Source organism: Castanea sativa, chromosome 1 (assembly GCF_040712315.1).
Source record: "Castanea sativa cultivar Marrone di Chiusa Pesio chromosome 1, ASM4071231v1".
Lineage (NCBI taxonomy): Eukaryota > Viridiplantae > Streptophyta > Magnoliopsida > Fagales > Fagaceae > Castanea > Castanea sativa.
In genome coordinates, this window is record NC_134013.1 from 62218378 (window position 1) to 62229790 (window position 11413).

General features: G+C 39.1%; 1 protein-coding gene across 1 annotated transcript; it reads right to left on the reverse strand.

Moving 5' to 3' along the window:
• Positions 1–9566: 9566 nt before the first annotated feature.
• On the reverse strand, positions 9567–11191 carry LOC142627627 (NAC domain-containing protein 83-like). Its single transcript, XM_075801508.1, has 3 exons — positions 10742–11191; positions 10207–10466; positions 9567–10043 (listed from the first exon to the last, which is right to left on the reverse strand). The coding sequence occupies exons 1-3, from the start codon at positions 10923–10925 to the stop codon at positions 9747–9749; spliced, it is 741 nt and encodes a 246-aa protein (XP_075657623.1). The 5' UTR covers positions 10926–11191; the 3' UTR covers positions 9567–9746.
• Positions 11192–11413: the final 222 nt, after the last annotated feature.

Here is an 11413-nt window from a genome sequence, read left to right on the forward strand (position 1 = left end):
GTAGGATCCGGAATGAGCTCTGGAATCATAGGAGGAAGAGCAGGAGGAATTGTCTCAGGGGCAGGAGCAGCAGCAGGAGCCTCTTCTATCTCCTGTATGTCTAGGGGAAGCCAAATGTTCTCGGACTTCCTCAGCTCGGAGGCTGAGGGAACTCCTGCTACGTTTAGGGCTTCCCCTCAGACTTGCTGACAGTATTCTCGGCACACGGCCGCGAAAGCCTCAGTCAGCTGTTCTTCTGTTGCAGCTACCCCTTCCTTGTAATTAGCCTGCTTTGCAGCCTCCAAAGAATGCTTGAAGGTGCTAGCTTCCTCCTTTAGTAGCGCAAGCTCCTTCTCCAAGTCAGAGCGTTCCTTCTGGGCTTGGGAGAGCTCATCATCCTTTTGATGAAGAAGCTTGCACTGCCCTTCTACCTGAGTCCTCATCGTTCTCAGATTGGCCTCGGCGCCGTCCCTTTCTCTTTTTAAGTTGGCCAACCGAGAGTAGAGTCTCTCGTTTTCAGCTAGGGCCTGGCCTAAAGACTTCTCAGTCTTCAGACGAATTTTCTGCTCCATTCTGGCCCTCTTCTGAGAATCCTCCACGAACTTCTCAGCAGCAAAGACCTCTTGAACGGCCTGTGACAAAGTATCAGAGGGTTAGGAGTAGTAAAATATTTACAAATAGCCAGATATTATAAAGAATAAAGTATGCGCACGGAGAGAAACATACCAGAGTTAAGTCCCTTTTCAGAGAAAGGAACAACTAGGGCTGGCTCATCTTCTCCAAGGCATCCATATCCTTAGGCAACAGAAGAGAACGCTCCAATGCCTCAGCCAGATGGTGGGTGTGGCCTTGCTGGAGTGCCCTAATGCTGGACTGGCAAGAGATTGGTGCTCCGTCCAGTCTCAAGTTAGGAGACCAGGTAGCCGGTGCTCGGCGCACCTCGGCCATGTCCCTAATCTCCCCACTCTCAACTGAACGGGCATGTCCCTTACCCTTGTCCAGTTTCTGCTGCGGGGCTTGTTGTGGCTGCTGTCTGGGCTTCTTTGGTTTTTCGCCACCGGCCTCCTCGGCCTCCCCCTTCCTTTTCTTCTTTGGCTCCTCAACTGGAGGTTTCGGATCGGTTGAAGGAGACGGAGGTGGCAAAGCCGGGGGAACTTGGGATCTTCCCGCTCTCTTTTGGGCGACTTTCTCGCCCCTTTTGGTTAGAAGGCCGCTGAGCACGTCCATCTCTTCCTCCTCTGAATTGTCTTTGGGATGGGCAACTATTAAGCCTGCAACTCCGGAGGCCTCGGCAGGCTCTTCTTCCTCGTCAGATAGTACGACAAACTGGTTCCCTCGGGGTCTTTCAGCGTCCTCGAGTTGAAACCGGTCTATCTCGTCGTCCAACGTGTGCGAAGAGGATACTTGCTCCTCCGGAACAGCAGTTGCTTGAGAGTGCGTCGAAAGAGGGATCGCCGCGATAGGTTGCGCGTAGAGGATGGTGTTAGGGTCGTCGGGAATGTCGTGGTCGGCGAGAAAGCGCGGTCTTGCTACGTTTATCCTCTTACACCTCTTATCTCCCACTATAATCGCGTTCTCTATCTCCCGGAAGTCCGAGGATATTGGGTCGTAGCCTAATATCAGGTGGGCCGCTCTAAGTTGCAGGTCTTCACTCATAAATACTTCTGAGCGCAGGACGCGATTCAGATTAGCAACGTTGCAGTGGCTCAAGCGAGGGCGCACGAGTTGTTTATCTGTAAGAAAGAATACCAACAAAGCCAAGCGCGGTTAGATCTGCAATGCATATGAGAAATTGAATTGGATGATGTGTAAAAGGAAATGAACAAATAGAAATTTTTGAGATTGAAGTACGGGGTAGAGAAATGAACTCCTAAAGAGTCATACCTGGGTCTCCCCATAAGACCGGGCAGTGAGGGCCATCATGCCAGTTGCCTAAGGCGATGAGGTAGTCGTCCTTTATGCCTTTATTGGACTTGGGTAGACAGGAAATCAGCCTAACTATACTGGACCGTGATTTGATGTAGTAACCTACTTTTGTAAGTTTGTGGCACTCATACATGAACACGACGTCGTGCCAAGAAAGGTTTAAGCCCATCTGCTCATTTAGAGCGTCGACACTTCCTAAGACCCTAAATACATTGGGTGCGCACTAGTCTGGGCACAACCTGTGGTTGCGAAGGTATTCCCTAGTTACGCTTCTCATGAGGAGGGTCATCCCACCTTCTATGAAGGCAATCATGGGGATAATGACCTCTCCCGTTTTCCTAGAATTACCTACGGCTTCTGCCGGACAATATTTCAAACCTACGTTGCTGGGTATGTGGTATTTGGCCCTAAAGCCTTCCATCCCAGCGGCGGTATCAACTAAACACTTAAATCTATCCATCTAAGAGAAAGTAAAAGGTAGGCTTCAAGAAAGAATAGGGTTAAGAAGGAAGCCGAGGACAGAATCCGAGAAGAAAAAGGTAGAGGAAGCAAGGACTTACAAGTTTGCAGTTATGCGAGTTTCTATGGGTTTCTGAAGAGAAAAGATTATGATTGATGCTTTGATGTGATTGAATTTTGAAGAAATGAATGAAGGCGCAGATTTCCAAACGTCATGACGTGCGGGAGGCGGCCTCAAAGTTGGATTTTTCTTGCCCAAATTTTCAGGGGGTGATGAGGACCGTTGGATGTTCATCTCACCGTTGAACGTGGGGAACAGGGTGTAACTTGCAGTCATAAATGCGCGCGTTCTGGAAGTCGAAGTGCCAAATGGCATTTTTTAGGAATGAAACGACCCCCACACGCGTGGTGATGTACGAAACGTGTGGAGGGAGCTCTGGTCGAATCAAAACCCTATTTTTCTCCTCGGATGAGGAAAAATAAAGTTTTGAGCGGCTATTGTGGGGACTAAAAGGACCTAAGCAAGTATTTGAGCCTCGGGCTTAGTTGATGAGCTCTAGTTTGTTTTAGACTAAAAGCTTCATAGAACTGTGGCTCGGCCCACAAGATGAGAGCCCGAGGATTCGTCCGAGGACGAATATCTCCTCGGACAGACCCACGATGACCCTGGGATTTGCCAAAAAGATCAAAGTAGGGTTACGTATAAACTGTTGGTTAAAAGGGGGACTTAAGCGCCCTCCAGACGCAACGGTGCGAGGGAAATATCTTATGAAAAGGCTGCTACTTCCACATTAAAGACCCTACACCTACCTTCCTAGCCGCATTGATGGGGATATGACCCCTGGACAGTAGAATAAAAAACTTTCTAGCTATTATATAAGGACTGGAAGAAGGTGGTGGAGGGGGATCGGTGGAGTTAGCAGAAAAAGAACTAAGAACTGTAATTCTGGCATAAAGGAGAAACAATACATAAATCGTCATCGGCTTACGTCCGAGGAGGTTTTCTTGTCATATTTGTTTATTATTTGCAAAGATTGTGGCATTCTAGCCTGTTTGTCAAGTTTTCAACACCCCTAAACTAGATTTCAAATTCACACTCTACAAATCTTATTGTTTAAGGCTCATTGGGCCTGAGCTCACGTCTATCTTTGGGTCCAGGTGCAACTGTGCGCTTACAGTACATATAGTTTGTACATATAATTTGTTTAGGTGATTATATTTTATTTCCATGTATTACTATTGCATAAAACAAGTACTGCATCGGAAGTTGAAAGTTGGTCTATCACATCTAAATTTTCTTTATTTTTTGTGAAATTATTAGACTAATGAACATTGGACCATAACACTCGATAAGAGTCAAATCCCAAGTCACTGTGCATAAAAAAAATCCCAGGTCACTGAAACCAACTTGTTTGTCAAGTCTATTGAAGTGCTGCCCTCACAACACGTACGATGTAGCACAAATGCACAATTTTGTTTTGGAAAAACGACATGTAGCACAGTAATGTTTTGCAATCTTGTTTGTCGTCTTTCCAAGAGTGTGACCCCGAGAGAGAGGCTATGTTGTTGCCCTGAATGATGGAGATAGTGAAGAAAGTCAAGAAACACGATTTAGGTATGTCTTATTAGAAGTGATCAACAAAACTTCTCAGCAGTTGCCAGGTCTTCTCTCTCTCTCTCTCTCTCTCTCTCTCTCACACACACACACTTGTTTTTTCTATCTTCTCTCTTTTTTTGAAAATAAACAGTGAGGGAATTGTGTTTGTTAAATTATGAACTCTAGAAATTCTGTTATCCATGTATTCCAATTCCTATGTAGAAGAGTATTGGCTCATGTGGGAGCAAACTTATTAACTAGGATTTTTACCAATAGATAGTTTGCTTCAAAAATCAATTACCCATATTTACAAATTTAGGTAGTCTGGAGTTTATGTCAAAAGTTGGAATTTTGATAAAAATAAGTAGGGCATTGTAGTTGACATTGTTTATTTTAGGTGTGTGTGTGTGTGTGTGTATAATTGTTAATGTAAGACTTGGTCTTTGGTTTCGTGAATTTTGGTGAACTTTAAGGTTTTCCATTCATAGTAGTTGATACAGAGGATGCGTTTTGCAAGAACACTGAATGAAGTTGTTATATTTTAAGTCACACTGCACTTGCCTTAATGGGTAAATGGAGATGGACCATACAATTTTATGTATTTACAGTGTATATTCATTTAATAGTCACAAATGTGGCTTGCTGAGGAGATTTTAGCTCTTATTTTCTACTGTTAATGGCAGATTCAGATAGTTAAATAGTATGATTTTTGCTTGTTTAGTTTGAGGGTGAAGATGCTGCATTGGTATTAAACTTTGAATGTTTTACTTCAAATGATTCGTTACAGGATTTTTTTTTTAAATGAGAGTTTATTATTGCAACAAAGAATATAGTAGCATTTAGTATAGAGGCTCATGGAAAACAAGCAGCAGTTATGCTACAACAACAAAAGCTGCTAGCTAAGCACAGTCATAGCTGCTCTCCAATTACAAAAGATGATTCTACTACTAATAGAATTTGTGAATATTCTTAAAATCGCCAATCTGAGCTCAAATATCATCTTGATCTCCTTCAATAACTTTTACACACCGGCACTCTAAAGCTTTTTCCTTATAATTCTGGGGCACTTCAAGGCATAATGTCAGGCTAAGAACAGAGATGTCTAATAACAAGACATAAAGAGAGATCTTTTTTCCACACTATACTAATGAAGAAGATTTTAGTTAGCATTCAAAGCTTTTAACAGAGATGTCTATTAATGAAGAAGAACTACAAGAATATCCTGTTCTCTGCACTCCAAGTAACTTCTGCAGTATCTGCACAATTCATCACCTTATATTCCACATCTGGTTAGTCCATCTCAAGTACAAAGTAAATCCTTGATAGCAAGCCATAATATGAAGGAATGCATAGGGATTCTAGCACTAAATCAAATCAACCTGTACCAATCCACTTGCTGATGCTTGCCCTTAATGTCATTCCAAGCTGAGTTGCAGGTTTACTGGCTTAAAGTGGAAGGCAATCACCTGACAGAATCTTAATGTTTCAAGTTAATTTGGTAAAAAGCCCTGCTTGAATGGAAACTAGGCTATCTGATTTGGTAGGAGGCCAATGCCACTGACCATCAACCAAAACATCAGAAACAAATCTTGTATCAAGATTACAAAACCTTAAGCGGTAGATCTTATATTGTAGCTTTACACGCATTGCTTCAACCATCCTGTGGCATCTAAATCTTAACTTTTTTCACTTCATTTAGTTGTATACTCTCATTATTATTCTTAAATTTGATATGCCTGCAGTTGCATACTTGCATTGAGGTCATCTTATTTCAATTTATGTTATGAGTCTTGTGTATTTGCTTAAGGCATTCTTTTTAATGGGTTTGAATACTTCTTGTTCTTGGTTATACACGTATTAGTGGAGGTATCACTTGAAAGAAGTAAAGAACTTGAGGAATCAAATATCATAATTTGGGCCAAACCCTTAGGAAAAATAAACCTTAAGATTTTTTGTTAATTAGTGTCCCTATATGTTATATCAAGGTATTAATTAGAGTCCCCCCAAAAATGGTAAGGCATTTGGGTTCCTTCACAGTTGGAGCAGGGAAAATGTGTGTGTAATTTGGAGCTAGGACAAATGTATATCGCACAAGACAAGCCCACGAAACCCACACAACTTTAGAAAAAATGTCCAACAAAGCAGTATTTTGCCGGGTGCTAGATCAAATAACAACACAACACGAGGTTCCCCGGAGGTGTGGACATGTGGGGTTCCCATGGATAAGTGTGCAGAATAACATGTGATCAATTGTTTAATGCTCAGCTGCTTTTATTTAACATTTGAGTTTTTTCCAGTATTTGATTGTCTCTTTATTAGGAGGTGTTTCATCTTATATCTTAATAATGCTTGTACAGAATGAAGCAGTCCTGAGAGCATGTGGAGAACCGTCGCTATTGAAAACTGCAGTTTTTGGTGCTGCTGGAATTAAAGAGAAATGGCATTAGCACCCAGTCTTAACCTGCAAAGTGAGTGAGTACACGAGATAAGTACGAAGAACGCCTTTTGATTTCAAGTTTTATACAGCTAGATCCATATTATCGCTAGAAAGTATAAAGAATTAGTCACTCTGTATGAAACTTCATTGTCTCCCACTTTTCTTGACATAAAGCACAAAAAAAATTAAAAAATAGACCATGCAGCTTAGGGCTTGCTAGAGGAAATGTCAAAAGGGAGTTAGTGATTACTTCTGGATGAAGTTACCATTATGGCAATGATGTGAATTTTGAAGGAACCAAACTTTCCTTAATTTGCAGATTGGATTTCTCAATGTCTGATTGTTGAAGTATTTGATGGCTAGCCGTGAAAAATCATCTAGCTACTTATTGTAAATTGGTAAGAGCTGCTTAATGTAAAAATATACTGCGATTACTTTGTGTTCACTTTTTAAAGTCTTTAATCTTGTCCAGCTTTTAGATAGAGCAATTCTCCCCATTACTGTTGTAGGAATTCTTGGTCAACCATTAGAATTACAGAACAAAACTGATAGCTGCAATTCACGCAATTGTGTACCAATATAACCGACTTTACTAACAGAATGGGGGAATTCAACTATCTGGTAATAAGTTTCTTCTTGTGATGATCGGTAGAGTGGGGGGAAGCTACAAAAAAATACCTTTGGGTATGATTGTGACCATGGTATTTGGCAGCGAATGATATGTGATACATGTTGTCCAATATGTCTTGACGAATTGAAGCAAAAAAGTGTCATTTTGTAGTTGCGTACTGGGCAGGTTCATGAATCGTACAACTCGTATATATATTGTATGACTTGTATCGAATTAGTGTTTACTCGGATAACTGTTCTTATATTGTACTTTTGCTAATATTTAAGATTTGAATGGAGTTCAATAATTTGTACTTATTTTAACACAAGTTTCTCGTGGTACTCGTTGAGCCCAATGAAATAACTATGTCCATGACCCCTATCTATTCTTGGACCACACCAACTTTTCAATTTCAAATTTGATTATCTTTATATTGGTTACGACAACTCCTAAAGTCTCTATTTTGTCTTGTCTCTCCTCTTTTGTCCTTTTTTTTAATCAGGTGTTAAGATTAAGGCTGCTTACCAATGATCTCTCTTAAACCACACAAAAGTGAGAGTTTTGTGTTATATTCTATCGAAGTGTTCATATATACTAGGATCCATCTAAGACATGGAAAAATTTCTATAGAAAAAAACTGATTCACACCTTTTAACTACTTTCGTTGTGACATCTTTCAATGATTCGATACGAGTTCCATTTTGTTGTCAAAAGTTTAAGCCTGAAAAGTCAGCAATTTACGCCAAAACTCACAATCCAGTTCTTTTTATTTACCTCTTTGCGTCTCTAAAGGTGACGTACAGAATTGTAATACCTTAGATTGTCCTTAACGAAGATGCTAAAACTACTGCTTCAAGTAACCATGGTCACCGTTTTTCTGCCTCTAGCCCAACCACACACGCACAAGAACCTCCCTTTCTTTCTTTCTGTTGTGGCAACTTGCAAAATGCGGCTATCTTCATGACAGAAACATCAACTTCATCAAGTATACAAACAATATCCTAATGTTGTAATCTTCATGACAGAAACATCAACCTCTCTTTCTAAAACACACAACCCTTTTTATGTTAACAATGTATTTTTTTAATGTTGTTAGTCTTACTCTTACATAATGTTTCAAGTTAATAGCACATAGTTTCTTGGGCTTCCACACTGGAAACTACTAAATAGCCCAGCAAGACAAATACATAAATGTTCATCGACTCCCAGATTTTCCAAATTAAGTGGTTTTGTTACGAGTTTGTGACATCCACTAAGTTGATGTATCCCTATTTGAACAGTAATGTTACAAACACAACTTTTTTCACACTATTTTTTATGTTGTTGAAGTAGGATTGTGAATGGTGGACACACGATCTATATGGATTCACAATTCAAAATGGAACCCTTTAACAATTGTGAAACATGTGAAAAAAGTTCTTTGAAATATGGCTTACATATAAGGCAAAACTTAGATATTATTTCTTAGGTGCTAAGGCATAAGTTTTTAATTAAATTTAATCACTTTTTTTTTTTTGAGAATCTATTAAATTTAAAAAAAAAATTAAATTTAATCACGTGATTGCATAGACTAAAGAATCTTAAGATTTAATTTAATGGATGATAATAACTCATCCCTTTTAAGTTTAGAATATAATCTTAATGCTATCCAGCAGTATATACTGTATACATGTGAGGTATTTGTCATCCAACTCGCAATTGGTCCATACATAAAGTTGAGGTCTTTCAGAAGATTGCAGTTGCACGCTTCTAATATTCTGATCAATACATTTTCTTTTCACAATATTTTGACCTACAAAAAGAATTTTTCATGTTGCTTCACTTAGCTTAGCTGGATTACTAAAATAACCATGGATGTTTCTCCTCTTAGGTTCCATTGGTTGACAAAAGGAATCTTATTCAACCTTCACGAGGGATTGCGTTGTCCAAGCTAAGTACATAGAAAAATCTTTACCTTCTCCAACACAACCAACACCATTCTTTAGGAGAAAACACATTGTTTATATAGAATGATTTGAAATTAACAGCACCTGGAAACGCTTTGAGAATCTCTTTGCTTTTTATTTTTTATTTTTTATGTTGCTTAAACTAATTCATTAAACCAAAAAGTCATAAAGATTCGTCAGGGGAAAGTATTTGTTAATGGGGTATTGAGTTCTTCTTATATTGAAAGATGTATGGTGCTCCAGATGAATCTGTCAGATGCTCTTATAATTGAACAAAACAAATAACAAAAAGAAAAGATGGATTTGAATCAGGCACCCCCATGTGCAGTGCAGATGCTTTTTTGCAGTACCATCTTAGCGTTCTGGTTTGTGTTCATGCTTTTCCCATGAGGGCTGCTTCTTTTCACAAAGTCATGATTAGATAATACAGAACGTGTTTACTTCTTTCTTTGGATGCCTATTGTATCTATTCCTTTCATTATTTTTATTACTTTGGATCATCTTTGTCTCAAAAATCATTTGCCTTTTGATAATAAAACCTTAGATTCTGAGCAACCATCAGTGCCACCACTTTTCCACTCACTATGATTGCTTTGAATTTCACAAAATTAATAAAGATAATGGAAGGGAACATTATTAAATTGATAGTTAAGGATTTGCTTGCAGAACACAATCTCTTGAGCCTTTGAAACACAGTTAAAATGCTAATTCTTTTCTTTTAGGCCATACTCATTTGTTGAACAACTGTCAACAGTTGAATATCCGATACAGACTTCTCTCTATTTGAGGTTTTTAAGCCTCTCTCATACATGAAAATGAAGAAAAACTAATATGGGAACTTGTTTCTTCCTGATCTAACTCATTAGGATGGACATCAGTGATTTCACTTGAACAAGATGAAGAAGGTTGAGGAGGACCTAAATCAGAGCTCTCTTCCACCTGGCAATCCATAAAACTTGGCCTAATCACCTCCAAGCTCTGAAGTTTCTTTCTCTTAGAGGGCTGAGAAATAGCCCCTCGTTTTTCATTTCTCTTCTTTCTTTTAAGTACACAATAGATAACCCAATCTTCCTTTTCAATCTCAGATACCTGGATATGGAATCAAAACCAAAATCATTAAGCTCACAAAACTTACGCTTAGAATAATATATGCAACTGGGTTAAGTACTATCCTCACAATTTCATTCAAATTGTAATAATTTTCCCTCAAATCTATCTGATATAGCTATTCTAATTACATCTATGTTTATACCTGGGTCGAATAGGCGTTTGTCTCAGAGCCCACAAGACGATATTCATGCATGACCCATCTTGTTTTAGTTCCATAGGATCGCTTCCCTTCACAAAACATTAGAGCTTTTCTCATCCCAACTGCTTGGTTGCTCCCAGAAGCTAATATTTGTTTGTCTTTGCCAATAGGCTTCCAGTAACCAGAACCAGCAGCTCTCTTGCTCTTGTTTTCATTGACACTCTTTCTACTGCTAAAGAAGTACCTTTTTTCGTTTAAATCACCTAAACCATTGAAAAGGGGAAAAAAAAAATGATAACCCTTTTTTCAATTTTCGACCAACATTTCTAAAACTATGGTCATAAAATCATAAGCTTTAAATCACAAGCCTGTAAACTTCAAAACCCATTATAGCATAAAATGTGACTATGAAATACAGCAATATGGCATGTGAATTTAGTCTCAGAATCTTTCATATTCTTGACCCAAACAACTCTGGAACTACAAAAAAAATGAACGATATTGAAAAAAATTGAAACCAAATGAGATTTCCACAAACCTGGCAAGCCCCATGGATCTGTCTGGAAAACATCAAACTCAGGAATGACTGAAGCTGGGAATGGAATAGAAAAAACCTTGCGCTTCAAATAGTGAACAACAAGCTCTTCATCTGTGGGACGGAACCTGTACCCAATGGGCAATTTGAACCCTCCTTGGATGACAAAGATTGGTCTCTGATCCATGTCCAATATTATCCACACCACAACTCCTCTAAACTTTTTTAAAAAAAAAGTCTAATTTAGTTGTAATCTCAACCAAGTTGAGCTAGAAAGAAGGAAAGCAAACCATAATGTTATGCAAACAACTGAGACACAGAGAAGTTTTAGGAAAGAAAAGGCAAGGTAGACGTGTGGCTGGCCTTGCTGGTCTGTAAAATGGGAAAAGACAAGGTTGTCTTATATATAGAGTTTTGTGAGAGGAAATTCTAATTCCAATTCCAACTCGGAAACCTTGACTTTGGATGTGGAAATTGCTTTTCTTTGACGGGGTTGTTTTTTTAACAAACGTGTTTGGGACATCACAAAAACGGCTACTCCTTACCTCTGCTCTCGGTCAAGGAGCATGTCCCCTTGTGCTGTGAGCCCCATGTATGACACGTTTTAGCAGACCCTGAATTTCAAATTTTTTTTTGAAAAAATATTTTTACTTATATCTTTGTTTGATTTTTGAT

Bases quoted from the DNA above. Each gene is read 5' to 3' on its own strand.
- LOC142627627 (XM_075801508.1), bottom strand. From the start codon at position 10,925: ATGGATCAGAGACCAATCTTTGTCATCCAAGGAGGGTTCAAATTGCCC. The intron at 10,467-10,741 runs GTTTGTGGAAAT...TCAATGGTTTAG, and splicing joins AGATCCATGGGGCTTGCCAG to GTGATTTAAACGAAAAAAGG. The intron at 10,044-10,206 runs GTATAAACATAG...TTCCATATCCAG, and splicing joins CAAACGCCTATTCGACCCAG to GTATCTGAGATTGAAAAGGA.